Genomic DNA, 21229 nt, shown 5'->3' with positions numbered 1-21229 from the left:
AAGAATTATCTGCTAAGCAAATAAGTAGCAATAACATTCTACAGCGTGTGTGCAATATTTTACCTTCACAAATACCAATACATACACACCGAAATCCGAAGCTGTCTGCCCTGCCAAGTTCTGCTTGGGAAAATAAAACCTTTAAAGGCATTAAACAAACAGAACTCAGCAGGGTCTAGTTTTTGGATTGACTGACAGAGAAGGAAAGTCTCCAGCGCTCAAACTGCACTGGATGAAGTACAGTAGGTTTTGTGGGGGGGGTCTTTGCGCCACGTCCTAAAAATGTGGGGTTGGTTGAATTAGTGGTAACGAAACCTTTCCATGTCGCGACACAATTTGGCGAATTTATCGAATACCCGAGTGCTTTATTTTTTTCTCACCAAGTAGCTCGGACGGGCCAGTAGTTTTATTTGATAACAACACGACAATAATGTGATAACATCCGAAAAACGTAGCCCTCCTCGACTGCTGCTCCGTGCATCTTTGCAGCCGTCTTTCAATGTCTTGGCGTATCTACCAGCTGCCTAAAACTCACAGGCTGAGCTGTAGTCCACAAGACAATGTGTGGACGATTTTAAAGTCACTAATCATTTTCACAAAAGGAAGGTGGTGGTGTTGTTCTTCAGCCTCCGAGTTGCTCCCGTTCCCTTTGAATTAGTAACGCCCGAAGAAACCCCACGTACCCCGTTTTCTCACAACCAAACTTCGTGAACTTTCTCTTGCTGTTGGACTCCTATTGGAAAACGATCTTTATCCCCGCGTCCCACCCCATAGCACAGAGGGGATGCCAGTCACGGTTTCGCCCAGCCCTCCATCTTGCGTGACCCGACCATAGCAGCCAAAGTGGGCTGTGATTTGAATGCGCAGTGGGGGTTGCGGAGGCAGGCTAAGTTATCCCTGAAACCTCCTCGACACAGTAGCTGAAATGGCAGCTCGCTCCCTGTTCACTTTTGCCTTTCTCCTGTTTAGCCTTTCCCGGGCTGTTGAGGCGCAATACGAGAAATACAGTTTCCGAAGTTTCCCAAGGCACGAACTGATGCCCCTGGACTCGGCGTACAAGTACGCGCTGGATCAGTACACGGGGGAGAACTGGAAAGAAAGCGTGGAGTACCTGGAAGTCAGCCTGCGGCTCTACCGACTGCTGAAAGACAGCGAAGCTTTCTGCAACCTGAACTGCAGCACCGTCCGGCTTGATAATGAGGAGAAGTTTGGGGATTTTCCCGAGCTGCGCGTCTTCGGAAACATCATGAAACGGGCGCAGTGCCTGAAGAGATGCAAGCAGGGGCTGCCGGCTTTCAGACAGACCATGCCCAGCCGAGACACCGTGGACGAGTTTGAGAACCGAGAACCGTACAAATACCTCCAGTACGCCTGCTTCAAAGTAAGAATAGAACCTGTAATGGTTATAATCGACCAGAACGTTTCCTGGTATTTGCTAATGTGAAAGACCTCGAACATTAAATACGAGTCGGTTCCCCTGTAGGGGAAAGAGTTGCTACCGTAATCTCTGCAGCTCCACTGCTAATCTTTTCACCTACGAATGCTCTCTGTTGTCGCGGTCCTTACTGAGCATAATTTTAGAATCGATAAAGGATTACAGTTTTATATCCAGCACTCACTTTTCTAAAATATCCAGTCACTCTCTCACTTGGAGGTCTTCGCTTACTCTTGGCGTGGCTTCTCCTTGCCACGTACGGATGGCTGTCTCCAGCAGTCGCTACCTTTCGTCGGTCGGTAAAAAAAAAAAAAATCCGCTGTCTCCATTGATCCAAAGGTATTCTGTGGGTGTCGCGCCATGTAAAAAATCGGCCACGCATGTAAATTGATCTTTAACCCCGCACATGCTTTTGGTCAAGCAAGTTATGAACTTACCGTGTGTTTTTTCCCCTTCTTTAATGTGCAGAGATGTCACATTCCTCTTCATAAACAAGCAAGGTGTATGCTGCACATCGTAACGACTAAAATATATTAAAAAAAACAATCGTCATAAATGTTTGGTAATAATAGATATATTTCCTCTTGGAATTTAACGGATTTAAAACTCCAGTCCATGACACAGGCATAAACAAACACACACACACACACACACCAAATCCAGGTTTCTCAGAAGCCAGTTAACCTACCAAGATGTCTGATGGACTGTGGGAGGAAACTGGAGCGTCCAGAGGAAAGCCACAGGGAGAACATACAAACTCAACACAGTCCGGAGCTGAACCCAGGGCCCCAGCACTGTGAAGCTGCAACACAAACTACTACACCACCATGCCTCATTCGCTGTGCTAGTAATACGTAATATGAATGATTCCCACTTATTATTAATAATCAATATCTATTCTTAATGGCTGATTATTACAGTGTGGTCAAACCTGGTCACGAATACGACCCAGGCGGCAGTGTGCGTCTTTTCCGGGGGACGTGACCTGATTTGTTCTTCCTTGTCCCTCGCGTAGTCCGATAACCTGGCCAAGGCAGTGTCGGCAGCCCACACCTTCCTGCTGAAGCACCCTGACGACGAGATGATGAAGAGGAACATGGCCTACTACAAGAGCCTCCCGGGAGCAGAGGAGCACCTCCGCGACCTGGAGACCAAGTCGTACGAGGCAAGAGCTCTGCGCGCCGCTTGGGCTCCTGGAGAGATAGAGTGACGCAGGCATGGCGTTGAGCGTGCAGCACAGTGACCCTCCTCACCATTGCTCAGCTACTGGGTGGGAGTCTAAACGCCAAGAGGGAAGGCTTCCACCTGCAGCAAATGCTTTGCAGTAGAAAGATCTGTTTGGCCTAGAAAGCTGTCTCCCAGCAGCTTCTGATCTCCACAGTAATGATGCTGTGGCTGGCAGAGGCGTGTTATTTGCCGTCTGCGCTGAAAAGCAGTCCAGGCGTGATGCCTTTAACTCTGGGCTGCCTTTCAGCTGGGTCTGGTCATTCCCACTGCCACAGCGACTAGAGCAGAACAGCTCTCTTTTGCATTTTGACACAGCGCAAGTATCCCTCTCCCTCAGTTTCAAATGAAGCTGCTGGCGAGCTAAGGCAGTGTCGTTTTGTTGCAGGCGCTGTTCATCAGATCAGTGCGAGCCTACAACGGCGATAACTTCCGGACCTCGGTTTCGGACATGGAACTGGCTTTGACCAACTTCTTCAAAACCTACGACGAGTGTCTGGCGGCCTGCGAGGGATCGAGAGAGATCAGGGACTTCAAGGATTTCTATCCCTCCATAGCAGGTGGCTCAGATACTGTATCTTCAATAGTCCACTGGTTCGTTTTTCCTTAAGGGGATCCAGACTCATTAATTGTGATTTGACAGTTCTTATCTGTTATGTCTGTTATCTGTTATGTTATGTTAACTGATGTTAAAATTTGATTTTGTTTAGTGAGAATCTCTAATGGATTCCCCGCTTTTCGAAAACTAAGAAACTTGAGACAGGGAATTCACATTTAATCCAAGCGAGATTTTGTTAATTGTAGGTATTTTAATGACACCAAACACCAGCATCTGAATATTTATGTGGGGAGTTAGTTTCTTTAAGGCTGTGCTACAGGAGATTTTACAAGTTTTGATCCTTAACTCAGGTAAAAGCTCAAAACTAACTTTTGAACCCTTTCTGGATACTGTACATTGCTTTGTTGTGCTTGTGTACAGTATAACCTTTTTGGGGGGGATTTGTTTCCTCTTTTGTGATTGCAGACCATTACACAGAGGTCCTGGAGTGCAAAGTGAAGTGTGAGAGTCAGCTCACTCCAGTGGTTGGCGGCTTTGTTGTAGAGAAGTTTGTGGCGACGATGTATCATTATCTACAGTTTGCCTATTACAAACGTAAGTGCTGGACAGATTGTGCGTAGGGTTTTCAAAAGTATGCATTTCTTTCTTTGCTGATTGGTGAGCTTGTTTTCACATGTCTTGATTCAGATAAGCAAGATTTGTAAAGCACTGTGCTTTATATTATAACAGCAGAGGTATAATAATTCAAAACCACAAATGTTTAAAACAGCTTAGCGCTTTTAAGCCAGATCTTCTCCTGTGTGTTTTTGCCGGGCAGTAAATGACGTGAAGAATGCCGTGCCTTGTGTGGCGAGCTACATGCTGTTTGATCCCAACGATGAAGTGATGAAGAGCAACGTGGTTTACTATCGGTATCACAAAGACAAATGGGACCTCACAGAGGAGGATTTCCAGCCCAGAGCTGTAAGTTTCTGATTTCAATCTCCAGCACTATGGAAATCGTTTTGTACTGGGTGTATTGATTTTGCTGGCTTCATTCACCATAGTTGGGAGCGGTTTAGGATGACTTAAATAAAGTCAAGAAATTAAACAAGTTAAATCGAGGTGTGGTTTTGGGGAATCTATCCGAGGAATCTTTTTCTGTATTTAGTAATAGACAGCAGTATTCTGTTTCCGGATGAAGTGTGTTTTTCCATGGGAGTCTTTAAAATCCCTACCCTTTGGACTGTTTTTTTGGGGAACTTTTATTGGAAACCGAGGCTGTTCGTTGTGATAACATAGGGGCATCATTTCTGTGTGATCAAAAAAAACAAACAAACCCCAGAAAGATTCTAATAATCTGGGACCTGGAAAGTTTTTATGGACTGTCCAGAACCAGCCCTGCGTATGAGAATTCTGGAGATACGATGCTGACATCTCCACTCTGAGTGAAACCCGAAGAGCTGGACAACGGCAGTCGACCTGGCAGTACTTTCCTTGGAAAGTTAAATCCGGGGAAAAAATCCAGATTTATGGAGTTTGATTTGCCGTCAAGAATTTAATCGTCTGTCACCTTCCTTGCGTTCCCTGTTGGAATCAAAGACTCTTCATCTCGAATTGGCAGGGAACCGATATGCCTTAATGATTTTTGCGAATGCCTGTGCCGGAAGAAAAAGACAGTGAAACAAGAAAGCTTTCCACCCCGAGCTCAGCCAAATTCTTTGTGAAGCCCTGAAGACCGCCGGACTCTTTTGAACTTGGAGACTGCAATGCCAGAGTTAGAAGAGACGCCAGTGAGTTGATCAAAAACATTGGCAACGAAGGAGTTTGAAATTTCGGCTCGAACAGCATCCTTCTCCTTTCCGAAATCATCACCGACGCGCTGTTTCGCCAGAAAAACAGGCAAAAGATCCTGCCCGCTGGGATGGCTGCATCGTCTGGATGTCACACTGCAGGTTTCCCAAGAAGATTCTGTTCTTGAGACTAGGAGGAGCGGAGCCCGTTAAAGATGGTCAAAGCAAATCTGAAGACGTGCAATAACAGCACCGACTCCCGGGAGATAATGGCCCTTGAAAGCACCAAGTGGATGAAGAATATCTGGGAAGGAACCCAGCAGTTTGTGACCCTGACAAGAAAGTAAGGTGTCAAAGAGACCAATCTACTGTATGTCTGACATCTCACACAACCTGCAGCACCTGCCAGAGGGTTTATCAGTCAACTCACTTACTGGAAGCCATTTGATCCCGAGGGATAGCCAATGACAGTTGTCTAAAGACCACCAAGGCTTGTGCGTGACATTACAGCAGCAACTGCACAGAAAACATTCCAAATAACCACTTTGGTCCACCAATGTATGGGCTGCCCTGCAGTGGGAATAGGGAAAGAAATGCTCTGATTGTCTAAAAACCTACACTTCTGCCAGTGAGGGGACATGTTCTGGTTTGAATGAAGTCTGTTTTACTGATGCTGTCCCCTTATCTTAACTTTTGCTCTGCAGTGCCTGCAAGGGTTTATTGTTGTATGGTTCAGTGGTCAGGAAGCTAAAGCAGCACTTCAAAAGGCTCTCAGAGGCTCTGCACCTTCGTGCACAGACTTGTTTTACTTCTAGCAGACATGAAAAGTCCATAAGGACGTTAACCTCACTTGCTCTTTGAAATAAGTGTGGCATTTGAGACTCTCTGCTTTTTTTAAGACGATTCATATCAAAGTGCAACGCAAACCGAGACAAGACATTTCAAAAACCATCAATTCTCTCCTTTTTCTCCTCTGTTATTTTCAGGAGGCGGTTCGATATTTCAATCAGACCACCATGCAGCTAAACCTGCTTGAATTTTCCAAACAGCATTTACAGCCCGATGATGAGGTAAGTGTTAACAAGAATTCAAAGCTTTTTTGAGAAATGTATATTTGTGGGACTGACTAGGAATGAGAGCATGTGTATCAAGCAGGATATACCACTGTGCTCCTTGGTCTTTTTGCAAAAATGTAAAGACAAGGTTTAGTAAATATGAAGATGTTGAGGTAATTGTAGCAATACATTTTTAATATAGAACATTTTATAACGGTAAAGTGTTTGGTATATTGGTTATGTACCAAAAAATTACATATTTTTATTTTAAATTCATAATTATACTATGTATATAAAGAGAGGTTAAGATAAACCATTTTTCTACATAAAAATAGCTTGTGCAAATAAAACACCAGAGAGAAATGCTTCCTTCAGTGTAGTACAGTAATGCTGGATTTAAGACATGAATATAATCAATGCAGTTTATATAAGCGGTAATACTGTAACACTCACTGAGAACTGATTAATGTTACCGGATTTATTTAAAGGTCTTATTCACAAAGATTTAGTACACAGCTGCAGAAGACAGATGCGTAGAAGTCATATTCAGAGGCTCTTATTCACATGTGAACAGTACAAGCTTCTCATGTGCAGTACAAGTCATGGACGTATCTTTAGCACAGAGTAATGCGTCAACATTTCACACAGTCCACATGCGAAGACGCTCTATAGCTGAAGGTGTACCTGTGAATGCAAGTGTAATGACTCTGTATGTAGGCACTACTAAATGTGCAGGGTGGTGCAGAATGTGAGAATGAGCAGTGAGGTGAAGTAGCCTTTGGAAAACAAGAAAATGTAAGAAATCCTGTTATATTGTCCCATGAGTCTCTTCAGGAGAAGCAGACTGAAGATGGGATGGATATTTATATTCCGCCCATCCTTTATCCGAAAGCCTCTTATCCCTGTTTTGGCAATCCAGAGACTGTCCCAGAAGCGTAGGGAACAAGGTGAAACTGCTGTAGGCTGCAGATGAGACACCAGACCAGACCTCCCTGTGTACGAGGAGGGTCTTCATTATGAGATAAACTCATGCCACAAGGCAGCTTTTGTTTAAGGTGGATCTTAGCATATTACAGATCTACCCACCTGTGTACATGGGCATGCAAGCGAGGTGGATTTGAAAAGTGCTCTTCACCTCGAAGGATCAAACACTTTTGCATACAGGAGAGGACCCTCTGTAGCCGTTCGGTGCCAGCAGCCCACCTATACGCCTGAGCTGAAATGAAGGGGAACTAGCATTAAGTAGGATGGGGCAAATCACGTGTAGAATTTTATCAGGACAACAGGATTAAGGATTCGAATCTTCCGAACGGTGTCATTTGATCTTTAATGGTGTAACACCTGCTGCTTATGCTGAGGTGAAGTTGGTCGCAAGTTGAACCCAAGTGCAGGCGAGAGAGGCAGAGGCAGGCAAAACTGGCATCCTGGTGTGTGCAGGAGGCACAGGAAACAGGCAAGCGTGGTGCAGGCAATCACAGTGCAGAGCCTTAGACGGGGACCGAGCAAAGTCTGGAACTGACAAGACACTGCCGCAGAGCACCGAGCGAACCCAGAGCCCAGGTCCGAAAACAAGCCGAGTCGGTAGGCAGAAGCACTAGCAGAATCCAAAGGCCCAGTCGAAACGTGGCAGGGTCAGGAGTCCGGACAGAAACACAGACAGGGTACGGAGCTGGAGGGGATTCCAAATGGAATAAAATCCAACAAAAAGAGGTCCGCAATATCACAGCACTCACTCGTAAGTGACAACCGAGCCTGTGGAACTGTACAGATATTCCGCTCCCCCTGAGGAAGTAGCTCATGGGAGGTGTTCACTGGTGGCAGCCATCGTTGTGGTTAAGATCCGAGAACCCTCCAAAGACTGCGGGCAAATGCACCCCTAACGTCTGTCTGTCACTCCCCACCATAGTGCCCAGCGGTGTCCTCCATCACTGCATTGGGTCACTGCACTGGGAAGGGTAGTCCAGAGGTCCACTGGTACCACTTGCAACAGGACCTGTTGTGTTTGCTCTGAGGTCTTCATCCCAGTACTAAACAGACCCGGCTTCAGTTTCTGAGATCAGGCTCTTGTAGGTCGTATAGTTAGAAGGTCTTTCTGAAGATGTAGCATTACCCTCATTATTTGTGTTTTTTTCTGCATCATTTGCATGCGTGACCAGGTATTTGGTGTTTGCAGCACATGGTCCTATAAAAACCTTAATCGCTTAAGGCTTTCAGATTCCTCCTTTTGAGGCGTGAAAATATATTTGATCACTTACACCTCGCCGTCGGCTTGCATGCTTCCTCTCACATTAGAACTTTTTCTAAAAGAAAATCGTGCGTTTTCGGTTTTTGTAAATGTAGTTCAAAGAACTCGCATCTCTTGAGTTTACATGTCTCATTCGGGATATGTCGGATGCCAAGTCATCAACCGTTGAGAAGTAGGTGCTGTATTAAAACACACCACTAGGTGGCACTCCGCACTCACTATAACGTGCTTTTCGTTGCGAATCTAAGTACAGTATTTGTGTCTTAAGAGTAAGGTTTTAGTGCTGTAGCCAGCTTTTACAGTTGTACAGTGTCATGTAAAAACAAACTGCTTGTAATTTCGGTGATTTTTATTTTCAGATTGTATTGTTTCTTCTTATTTTGCACTGTAATGAAGATAAGATACTGCTTGCTTCGAGCTTTTAAGATTATTTGAGCATTAAAACGCGACTAGTTCAGCCTCCCACGTTTAGTTTTGCTAGTTGGCTGTTCCATCAGATGGATTCAGTTTGCATTCAGTTCCAGAATAATGGAGGTTGATCTGGCCGCATCTTTTCCTCGGTTATGGAGGATAATCAGTGATTAAAGGTTACAGAGAATTAAATATCCACTGCTGAGGCTCCAGGGGTCTGCTCAGCAGAGGACTTGCTTTTTACTCAGGTGTTGCAAGAGCTGAAATATTGAACTGGATTTTACAAGATGGTGTGAAATTAAACTTGATGCAAAACTTTTGTGCTTCATTGTTTGAGATACAGAGAAGGGTGTGAAAACATCCAGCAGCAGTAGTAGTAGTAGTAGTAGTAGTAGTAGTAGTAGTAGTAGTAGTAGTAGTAGTAGTAGTAGTAGTAGTAGTAATAATAATAATAATAATAATAATGGTAATAATGATAATAATAGTAATGGTAATGGTAATGGTAATAATAATAGTTTTTATTTTTGCACGAGAGCCTTGGTGAATGAAGATACACTTAGCAAGCTGAAAATCTGTGAACATAACGTTAATATGACATGATCATGTTCCTTAAATTGCTGGAGATTAGGAACAAAGGGGTGAACTGCCTGGCATAATGGTGTGAACTATGATTTCTTATCTTGATACCCCCATTTAAATCAAAACCAGTCTTTTCTTTAAAAATCAAAAGGGTTTATATTTATGAGTTCAGTGTGTGATGGGTTGCAATGGTGTATGAGGGAGAAAAAAGGAATTAAGACTCAGTTCATATGAAGTAATACACCAGGCCTACACTACGTTTACTCAGCATATTTAAGGAGGTAAGTAGACCAGGAGGTAAATAACTGATTAACAAGTAAACAAGGACTGAATGTGAACAAGCCCTGTCCTGTATAAGTTTTCTCAGCACTGTACCACTGTCTCGGGGAATGCAACTGTTAACTCTTTTCTTGGAGTAAAATGTTGAAATGGTTTCTCCATCTGGGTTGAATGCAGGAACCCCCCAACTACACGCATTCACACGACACTGCAGTAGTCTGGCTTCCTGCAGAGTCTCACAGCCATTTTCCAACCACGATGCACATGTATGCATGATAAAGGACTGAGGTAAACCATTTCTGAATAGACCTGAGACATGTTCAAAACACTGTGCAGAGGACCTGTAGGAGAGGATCTTGTTATTACTTTTTCCTTCACTTTTATTTCTAGTTTCTGTAATATCTTTGCCTTGCTAAACAAATTGCTGTCTTCTCTTTTATGATAGTGATATCAATCTCACGTCTTAAATATGATTTCCTGTACATCCAGTCTTTTTCTTTCAAATAATACTAAAGTTTAGGATAGTTTTTCTCAAAATGTAGCAGCAGCTAGTACGTATGTTAACACTTTTTTTCAAAGCAATTTTAATGGGTTTTCCAAACAAACTCAGAAACTGAGGGTTACATAGCAGTGTACATATGTATGTACAGTATCCTCTAGATTTGAAATAGGAACACAATCATGGAAGGATTTACAGATTAGACATTATCTTGCTTAAGAAAATTCTAAAAATGTTATACCATTGTCATAATATGAGCACACAAAGCAAAGCAAGCTTTGTCTTAAATAAATGAATTCTTCCACATTCCACTGTAGGGCCAGCTATTACAACATGTAAGATTACTGATCTAGTGGGATCACCGCCAGGAAGAGGACACAAGTGTTACGTGCCACTTTGAGAGCAGTGGCTCTGAAGGTGACAGTACAGTGGCTATTGAAAGGATTCACCCTGCTTGGATCTCAGCACATTTTATTGTTACAATATGGAATGAATCTAATTGGGATTTTTTGCCATTGATCGACACCCAGAACTCTATACTTTCACAGTGAGAGCAGAATTTTACAGATCCTCCTTAATTAATTATAAATACAGAACAGAAAATTACTTATTGGGAGTTTTGTGATAGGCTGAAGTGTTACGCCAACATCCTGTGTGAGTCTTTAAAAAAGAAATTTGCTTTGCACTGTTAATAGCTGATTCTGATATGAATGTATTTTCATGGAGAGCCCCCATTATCTACAAAGTATGAGATTTATGAAAATCCTGACTAAGCTCTGCCCCTTAATTGCGTTTTGGAAAATGTTGTCTGCTGAGCCTTCTGTGTCTCCTACTCCACATTGTCTTTCTGTTGACTGCAATGTATCCTGTCAATCAAATACCAACCTTGTAAATGCTGATTAAATCCCAATTAAGTACTATAGATCTTCCTTTCCCTGATCAAATCATTTCCCCTCTTATAGCCCTCAGAGCAATGGGATATACAAAATTCACTCCCTCTGTCACTCTCTGAGCAGTGGCAGCCACCGAGTCAGAAAGTGGTTTGGACTGCAGGAGGGGCGCAGAATTAGGATAATGGTTGTCGTTTCACACTGGGGCATGTCAGCACATGGATGGTCTTTCACCTCCACTTACGGGAGCCTTTTACGGGAAACCCGAAGAGCATTTGCAAGCCCTGTTTTAATCGGGTTACATGTGCCTTGTTAATTGCAGCCCCTCTCCACGTCGCCGAGACAGAGAAAGGCTGTGTGTGTTATCATGAGGAAACTATTTGCTGAGCTCAGTGCTGAGAGGCGCTTTGTGTTACAGTCCTGCATTCCAGGCGAAGGGAATGGAACAGTCACACTACCTTGTTAATTACAGTCTTGATTACACTCTTATTAATTGCACTTATTCATCCTGCCCTTTTCCACCTAGTGACACGTTAATTAGCTCGTCTGCCGTGTTGAGGTTACCTGGGGACAGCTTCGCTCAGATGAAGGCAGGAGAGGAGAAAATACCATAAAATGATCGGCTTTGTATTTAAAAAAAAGGAAATATTCTAAGTCGGGACTCTCAAGCACCAGTCATTTGGTTTCCATCAGATCAGTTGCTCGATTTAAACTAATTGTTTCCTCAATTGGACATTTTTTCTTTGTCTAGGAACAAAAACAGATCCTGACTTGTTTTTCTTAGCAAACCAGGGGTAATTTCCCACGCCGGTCTCCACCCGTTAACCTTTTGCTCCTCTATTGACGAGGCGAAACCTTTCATTATTGCCCTGCTTCATAACCTGGAAGCTAAGGAGCTGCCTCAGGGATCTGTCGCTACCGGAGGTGCTACAACATTCAGGGCCGAAACCCGGTCATTTTCATCTCTGGCAACGCATTGCCCTATGCTGATATTTATTTAAACTGTTTACATCAAACTGCAGGAAAATGATTTGGGCTGACTTAAAATACATTCTAGCTGGCGTGAACCACTGGCATGCGAAACCCATTGTATGGAAGTTTTGCTTTCAAACTTTTTTTGAGCGCATTTTCAGAAGACACGGGTGCTGACAGATACTGCACCAGTGCTGACCGGAGATGCAAGCAAAGCTATAACAGGAGCACAACTGGAAACTTGGAGTCAGACAGTTTTTTTATGTCCTTAATTAATTTTGTACAGGGACTGAAAGGGAGTTGCTTTAATCAGTGCTGGAAAATACAAAGGCATGTAAAAGTATGTGAGACAAGATCTAACGCAAACACGCTTTATGACGTGAATGGGAAACGGGTATTCAAATCTTTTTTCACTCTGAGATTCTAAACGAGGACTGGGATTAGAAAGCGCACCAATGTTCCTCACAAGAGAAATAGGGTCCGACTCGGTAAGAGGCTTCGGTAAGCCCAGTAAGAGGCAGAACCTGAGGATTACTGGCCCTCCCACAATTATTTTATGGGCTCACCCCCACTGACATCACACACTAGCATTTTCATATTCTATTATAATAAAACACCATTGCTTCCATTTAAAATTCTACACTGAGAGTTACAGCAGAGCTGTTTGGTGTCAGACTTTGCATCAAAGTGAATTTCAGTGTCGTCAGCTTTAGAATCACCAGCCTGAGGTTTGTTGTTTTAAGCAGTGGGGGAAAAGGTTACATGTTTTGTATTGTGCTATGATCAAGTGCTTTTATGACCAATTTAATGGTAAATAAACCATCTTAGAAAAGTTATTGTAGTAGTAATTTCTAAATGTGGCAGGTTTAGTCATGTTAGACAAATCATTTTTGCAGTGTTTTTTGGATGCAATTTGCTGGAACTAAATGTTTTAGTTGAGACACGTAGTATTGTTGTCGAATTCCAAACACTTCAAGGGGTTTGATGCAAAATCTTTTAGAATAATTTAGGTATTTTTTATGAACATTATTAATAAGTCATGAAGCTCTAAAATTACAGTTTGACTGCAGCAGCATTGTGTAAATATTATACAGTATGTTAGTTGTCATAATATTTTAAGGAACATTATAGAATCTACAAAAGTGCCCTGCTGCAATGTTTCTGTACTGAGTTGCATATTTTTCTGAAGGTACCACAAAGTTATTTGGTAAGTTTGAAACTATCAAAACAAGGGAAAGAATAAGCAGTGGTATCTTTTAGCAAAAGACTATACATTAAATAAATTCTTAAGTTCTTACGTGAATAGTTTGTTCTGCTTAAAGTAATGCTGAATACAAATTGATAACCTGTCTACCGATTCAGGCCTCTCAGATTAATGTAGTAATTTTACTTTGTAGATCTTTGTGGTGGGAATGTTTCAGTTCGAATTGATTTGAAATCTGGCTCATTGCCTGTGCTTTAATTTCAGGAAGTGGAGCATTAAGTTTATTTAATGGCAGACTGAACTTACATATGACGAGAGTTTGGGCTGGATGTAGTTACAGTGAGATTTAGTAGAGATAACAAATTCTGTGACTGTTTTCCCATGATGAAACTTTCTGTTTTGTGTCTCAGATTATTGTGCTTTGTATCCAAAATGTATTACGCTGAATGGGGCTGGCTATAGATACAAATATGGTATGAGACAATGTAATGTTTTTGTAAAAAATGAACAGACTTTTTTTCTGAAATTACACTAAAAGGGGATGATTGTATGAGAGAGCAATTTACTGTTAAAGAACTTAACCAGTTCTTTTCTTTGTTCAACCGTGTCACTGTTAAATGTCAGTGATATCTTATCTTATCAAAGGCACTTTTAGTAATGGTTTTGAGCAGTAAATTCCCTGCTGGCATGATACTCACTTGAAGAATTATGTAGCATTTCCATAATCTACACTAAAATTTCTGTCATAGCACTGAAAGATATCTATCTGTTAGTCTATTAGTATTTAAATCTATCAGTGTCAAAATAAAAATAACTCTACATTTCTTAAACGGTAAAATAACTGTAGCTGTACTTGTGATACATATAACCAGGTAGCAATGCCTTTTACACAGTGTGATTGCACATTTACAGATCGGTGAATGAAGAAAGCACATGTTTAGATGTGACATTTGCAGCCAGTGTCCAGGATAGATTGCATTCTAAAACAATAATGAAAGCTTTAGTAGCAGTGAATTTAGGGGACCAATCTAGTCAATTATTTCAAGTGAATTACAGAGAAAGAGAGGTCCTGAAAATCAGTACGGAGAAGGTGGAACTCAAAGCAGATCCTTGGGTGTGGGATTTGAAGATGCGTAGTTGCAGGTGTACTTCATGGCTTTCTGTTTGATGCTTAGCTTTGTTTTGCTAGCTGGATGCATGAGAAAACGTTTCATTTTTGTTTGTTTGTGCTTTTCCCCATTCTAGATGGAGGTGTTGGAGTTTCTCGATGAGCTTCTGGAGGCAGACGAGAGTAGCTAATCTTGGCGTCTGAACCCGACTTTTAAGCAAAATAACAAGAAAAGGCGAACAAACACTTCGAGCATGTAGCAGAGGAATATGTCTCCCTTTTTATTGTATTTATTTGGAGACGGGTTTCTGACTTCATTTTACATGCATTGGTTTCATATTTTTATCCTGTCTTTTTTGTCTTTTGTTCGGAAGCCAGGATTACCTCTCTGACTCATGTATACTTTGTTTTAGTTTTATTTTTGTAAAAAAAACCAAAACAAAATCGTTGTTGTCCAGCGTGTGGTGCCATGTGGTAAAATATTAACAAACTCTTCCGTGTTCTTTTGGCTTTATTGATTTCTTCACCCTGTGACACTTTCTAACCCTTCTGTTTTCTCCTTCTCCATTGCAACAAGCTTATGTGATCCTTGGATATATTTGGGTCGTGCTTTTTTCTTCAACACAGAGAGTCATGCATCTGAAATAACTTATCCGAGTTTAAAAAAATGATAACTGTCTGATGAAATACATGAAATGGGCTAAAATCTGTCCCAAAACACAAAAACTGCAACCATATGGGCCAGCATACTGTATGTACTGTACGTGCTCACTACACAACACTTGTTTCACTTCATAATTCTGGTTAATGCTCTAACCCTTGTTTGAAAGTCATTGTACACTTGGCTGGATGTCTCATTAGAGTTTTGTACTTATTAATTGGTTAGGTCATCGGTACTGCGTGTTATGGTGTGATATAGTGGTAGAGAAGAAGGAAATAGAATATTTCTGTGATTTTAATTGACTTATGTAATTGCCTGTCTGGTTGACATTTATTCCTCCTGTGTTCTTCATGAACGATTCCTAGCCATTATTTTTTCTCTCGTCCAACCCTTTTCTTCTCGGCACACTCTGGCGCCTATGATAGTAAAATGTTAACCACACATGATAGCTTGACACGAATGCAGCACGGCTCACACCCACACAGCATCTTTCACACATGTTCAGCAGGATGTTTTCTGTAGGAATTCTGTTGGACTTTTCTGTTTCTTCATTTTCACCTGCGCGGGTGTCTGTGGCGCTTCAGGGCTTCTATAATGAAACTCGCTGAGTTTAGGACAGTACCAGGCGCAGCAGTATGCAGTAACTGGCTCCTAACAAAGAGCCCCCTTCCCTGCGGTTGTTAACTATCCTGCAGCCTGGCTCTGGTGTGAAAAATACTTCTTTGTCCCATCACCGATCCGTGAGTCTCTCAAGGTAAACGGTCTTATACAGAAGAGTTTCTGCATGGTGTGCATCTTTTCCCTAAAGAATGCTTTGAAGGTCAAAGTGTTTTTAAACAGGAAGCTGTGATTCCCAGGAGCCTCCCTTAAACCTTCGCAGTCACTGTCATGCGTGATGGTTGGTCACGTGTTAGAAACCTGAGAAAAGTGGATACATATGAGTATTTTACAAAGGAACAAGTACTAGGTTCATTCCATGCTGAAAGGAGAAGAAAGGAAACACAACGTTTCGGCTGTGGAGCCTTCTTCAGGTGTGAGCTACCCACCTGAACTACTTCTGCTGCGCCCCCAATGCCTTCCTCTGAATCTTTTTCTAGATCTCTTCGTCGCTTCTTCTTTTCCTCCCTGGGCTACTTGCTCCCCTCTCTTACTAAACCGGCAGTCCGGCTCACACCCGCAGAAGGCTCCACAGCGGAAACGTTGTGTTTCCTTTCTTCTCTTTTCAGCATGGAATAAACCTATTACTTGTTCCTTTGCAGCCTACGCATGCTGACGCAGCTCCCCAGCTGAACTATAAGTATTTTATATGCCCTATTATTGAAGGTGCCAGTTAGGTTAGTTAGATTGTTTGATGTTGAACCTCCATAGCTCTACCTTCATTCTAGATCTGTATGTGCTTGTGGCTCATACAGAGGAAGGCCAGAGGACCATTACAGAAGTTTGAGCTTGAGAGACTGAAACACAAGTCCGAGCAGTAATACTGTATGAGCATGTCGAGCTCAGTGGCCTTTTCCTGTTGACAGACTCTCTTACCGTCTTGTGTTTTTACCACCCAAGTGACCAGTCGAGGCAAACATTTGATAGGAGCTGGTGAGACGTACTGAGGGCAGCCTTTCTCCAAAAGGAATTCCAGACTTCAGCTCCTGCACTTTTCTACCTGATCCTCAGGTTACAGCCTGCTTTAAAATGAGCTGGAATGTGATATTTATTGCTCTGGGGTTCATTGACGTGTTTCTAATTCTGTGCAGAATGGGGATCTAAATGAAGAAGCATTACCATGAGCTTGATCGCAATATCTATTCAGTAAAAGAGTGAAGATTTTCAGTAAAGAGTGCAATTGAGGTTAAGGGTTATATTATAGTTAATTTGCATCTGTCAAATCCTTTTTTACTATGAAATCTGCAACATGAGCTTCATGTATTTCTGGGGTTCATTCCATCTGTAATAAATGTGACATTCAGGAAAGAGTTGGTGCAGCTCAAGATTAACAATGTATTTCTGGTGTATGACGATGTAAGAATATGTCAAAAGTTTTCTGCAGCCACTCTGTGATACTGCTTTTATAGAAAAAAATATTATGTTTGCATTGTCTAGTAGCTGTCTTTCAGATCAACCAAGAATTTTGAGAAGACCTGTTATTTAATGTTTGAGGCACTGCAACATTTTTGACATTTTAACTTCTGATAATGTAAGGATTTGAGTCAGTGTTTAAGGTACCATAGGGACACTTAAAGCCATAAAGCTGTGTGGAGATGAATACGTTATAGAATAAATTCATTTTTCCTGCGTTTAATAACTGCTTTTTTTGATTGGCACAAATTCTGAACCTCAGAAATTTCCTTCCTATAATGGTCTGTATTATTACTAGCTCTGTTCAATTGATATGAAGCTAGATTGTCACAGGCATTAACAGGCATGTTAAACTTAAAGATTTTCATCCCGATGAGCTTTCTGAGATATTATTATTATTATTATTATTATTATTATTATTATTATTATCTGAGTTATTTTTATTACTGTGTAAAATGCTTGAAAAAGAAGACATGACATTTTGAAAAAGCATGGATTTCTTGCACTGAGGTATATAAACGTTTGAGAATTTTAGAAGGAAGGTGTGAACTGCATTAAAACGGTACAGTATATAAAAAAATAATATGCCAGAAATTCACAATGACTATGAGCCTTTTGGGAACCAAGATTAGAGGCTAAAGTCTATCTTGAATGAGACTTTTTGCAGTTGTCTGATTTGGAAGTGTAGCTTATAAACATTCCTAAGAGTAACACCTTTTTTTTTCTTTGCAATGTTTGTATAAATGTGTGTTATTCATCTGAAAATGTAGATTTTAAATTTCTAGTCGTAACTTTTTTAATGACTTTTTTACTTTTTTAATCCTGGTATGTAAATTAATCTGTATCTAATATTGCATAATATTATATTGTATTGTATCAACATACCCCTGCTATTCAACCTGCACCATTCTGTAGTGGATGAAGGATGCATAACTCTTAAGTAATGTTAATATAAAACTCGGTTCTTGCAACACACCATAAGTAATTGGAATTGCATTGCATGTAAGGTGGGAAACTGGGGAAGTAGGGTCATTCCTGGCCACACAGGTCTCCGTCGGCTGATTGCTTCTGCGGAGTAGCCTTCAAGAGACAATTCAGCAGTTTGACGATTGACGATTTATGAGTCTCTGAACCCAGTAACACACTGACAGCCTCTGTAAATGTTCTGATTTAGTGTTGCACATTCTGTCTGACTGTGTTGTTGTCTTTCTGCATATGTGCCTAAGAGAATTCAACTGTGTTTTCATTTATAATTACCCTACAAACCTCTAGCTCAATAGTTGCTCTTATTGTGAGGCCTGGGTGACATAAGCAAAACTGAAATTCAAAGTGTTTCTTCATACTCTACCAGAATTTGAAGAATGAATACAGAGCTTTACTAAATGAGAAGCCAATGAGCAATTATGTCTGCAGAAAATTAAGAATACAATTGTGCAAAAAACTCAACTTTTTACTAAAAGTCACACATACAGTAGCAATGACTGGATAGCACCATGGACAAAGTTTAAAAACTTTGATCGAAGTTCATTTTTAAAAGTGCGAGATCACTAAACTCAGCTTTTTAAGGTTCATTACTACAGTGATACTTAATGTATGTTTTGGCTAGCAAAGAAAACAGATTGAAACTTGGCACCAGGGAGACTGTTTAATGAAATAAAACCTTTTGAATGAATGCCATTCTCTGAGAATGGAAGCTGAATTCAGTCCATCCTGGCTACATCAAAGAAGTGCATCCAGACTGCAATGTAATTTAACCTAAAAAAGCAATACCCCTTTGAGCAGTTTATTTTAATAATCAAACAAATGTCCGATTTGCTACTGAATGTGAGCACACTGCTACTGAAGTTGAGAACAAAGTGGATATTTGTAAGAAAATGTTTGAAAAGTGGTACTCAAGTTGCACAGCAAAAGAAGGCAACGTTTATGTTGTACAAACTTAAGTGGTAAATTGTAATTCAAAGTACAGTTGACATTTTTTAAAAGAGTTACAAACAGATTAGTTTTCTTTTCCACAAATCAACACTAACTGCATTTGTTTCAGCTATTTTTGGGACAGAAGATATGTTTTTAAACCAAATGAAAGGATTCAGATTTTTAAATGAAAATGGCTGTCAAAAGAGGAAATATAAACTATAACTCAGGGGGATTTATGACATCAAGCGCCTCCAATAAAGACTTCATCTAATGTATTTCTTTCAATTCACTGAACTAAACTCATTTCATTTTTTGAAACCCAACCCTTGTAGCTCTGCAGGATAAGCTTTGCCAGGGAAAACATTTGCTCATTTAATAATGTTTGAACATCGAGTCTTGATGCAGTTTGTAGCAGAGCAATGAGAAAAACCCACAACTAATCCTTCAGTACAGCTGTCTGGGACCTTGGGTATCTGCCATGCTTCAGACAGCAGTGTCTTTTTTAAATTGGTGACTCAGACTGAATAAACCTCACAGAACACATTCAAGTGTCCAGACCAAATGAAATGCAGAAATATACTGATCTGTGAGCCAAGACATCACGGCCCTGTCTGAAGTGAATGGTAAAGATGAGAAGATTGATTGGGGCTCTCAGGACAGTAGAAAATGACTGTACGTGTAAGACATTGCTCTGAGCGAAACCTTCATAGCTGTCCAGAAGGAATGTCTCAGTTAAATAAACAATATATTAAAGTACTGTGTTTAATTTCGGCATTGATTTCCTCACTCTTTTCATCCCGTGATCCTTTTTATGAAGTCTGTCTATACCCGTTGCAAGACAAAACTAGAAAATTGTGTGTTGCTTCGCCTAACAGATTTTGAAGTTGAGCGGAGCATGATGATGATGATTTTTTAGTGTGGATTATGGCAGAACAAAATAAGACCTGTGTAATATGTCGATGCAAATGAAACAGACATATTCCTGCCAGCTGGAGTTCGGTCACTGACTAGCCATTCTTACATTTTCCCTGCAGAGCTGTTCCCACGGTCCCCCTGAGAAATTCACACCACAGCCCACGGGCCCTGGATAACACAGCAACATGCCTGGTTACTGTTAAGTAACCCAAGTGTTATTACCACAAAATAGAATGTTTGTAATTTATAAGATGACCTGATACAGGGAAAGGGCGTCAAACATTTAGATATTTACAGCACTTTCCGGTCTTTTTATTTGCCTTCAAAGCTGTAGTCGGTGTTATGCCACGCCCCTGGAGGACTCGTCATTCCACCTCGCATTCCAGCACGGTTCCCAATTAGCCCATTTACCCCCGCCTGTTTAATGCTGCTTCACACTCTCCCCTGTGCTCAGTATTGGGGTTTGTCCTGGCCAGAGCTACCCCCGACTTCTCACAATCAATGACCTCTTGGTTTTTGGCTTCCTGACCCTGGTTTGTTCTCCGACTACGTCTCCTGGTTTTGTTTCGGTACTTTGGTTATCGTTCTGCCTTTGACTCTCGGCTGCCGGCTCCGCTCCTGATTTTTGTACTTTTGCACCGGTTTGTTTGCCTTCAGCATTCGGACCTCGGACTGTTAAATCGACTACGCCTACGACCTCGTCCTGGTTTTTCTGCATAGGGTCCTCATTAATATTCCCTAACAGCCGGTGTTATTATGCCATGTTCATTTTCCAAATCCCCATTTAACTATGAATTCCTTCAGAACTTGCATAATTGCTTATTAGTTCAAACACTGTACCTATACGGGGTGACCCTGTTCTTCATTTTAGAACACAAAAGAATAATTGGGAGGATGAATTCTGTGTTTGCATTAAATAAGGGTGCTACTATATTTAACTCCTGTCAGGTGACACTGTTAGAGAAATGAACTCCTCAGGCAGCTGTGTTTTTTCTGTATCCGATAAAGAAACAACCGATTTGCTTTCTTGGTATGAGAGAAAAGCAAGTCTTTTCAGAAGGAAGAAACATTAAGAAGAAACTGCCTTCACATTGAAATAGTGCAGAAAAATAGTTAGAATCGATGCTTGATTTTCTCTGAACATATCCAGGTTCAAAAGGCCTGGAATGCTCACCAATCTCTTGTTATTTTTATCTCTAATGGAAAACAGGAGGCTAACTCAGAGCTAGCCTGCTGCAGGTGGACAAGCGCAGAAGCATTTTGAGGACACTAATATAAAAATTGATAAGCTGGAGCAGAACAAGTCCAAGTTTTCTCTTGCACCTCTCCAAGCACTCTGGGATTCCAAAGCATAGTCCAATAAATCAGCCGACTGATGCACAATTCCCAGACATGCTGCAAAAACACTGGAGAAGCTATAGAGGCTGGGCTCAGTGG

The 21229-nt window shown here is 41.4% G+C and overlaps 1 protein-coding gene across 2 annotated transcripts; it reads left to right on the top strand.

Moving 5' to 3' along the window:
- The first annotated feature begins 687 nt into the window (after positions 1-687).
- Positions 688-19633, top strand: crtap (cartilage associated protein). 2 transcript variants are annotated; one of them, XM_088602036.1, is made up of 8 exons: positions 688-1381; positions 2451-2600; positions 3048-3219; positions 3684-3812; positions 4036-4181; positions 5977-6060; positions 9737-9847; positions 14370-19633. In XM_088602036.1, the coding sequence occupies exons 1-7, from the start codon at positions 926-928 to the stop codon at positions 9833-9835; spliced, it is 1236 nt and encodes a 411-aa protein (XP_088458162.1). In that variant the 5' UTR covers positions 688-925; the 3' UTR covers positions 9836-9847; positions 14370-19633. The 2 variants fall into 2 exon arrangements, with proteins under 2 accessions (XP_088458162.1, XP_088458163.1); XM_088602037.1 differs by lacking the exon at positions 9737-9847 and having other exon boundaries at positions 718-1381.
- The last annotated feature ends 1596 nt before the right edge of the window (positions 19634-21229 follow it).

The sequence above is a fragment of the Lepisosteus platostomus genome, chromosome 12 (genome assembly GCF_059453375.1).
Source record: "Lepisosteus platostomus isolate fLepPlt1 chromosome 12, fLepPlt1.hap1, whole genome shotgun sequence".
Lineage (NCBI taxonomy): Eukaryota > Metazoa > Chordata > Actinopteri > Semionotiformes > Lepisosteidae > Lepisosteus > Lepisosteus platostomus.
Note: the sequence above shows the minus strand (reverse complement) of the source record. Positions and strands in the feature narration are given on the sequence as shown.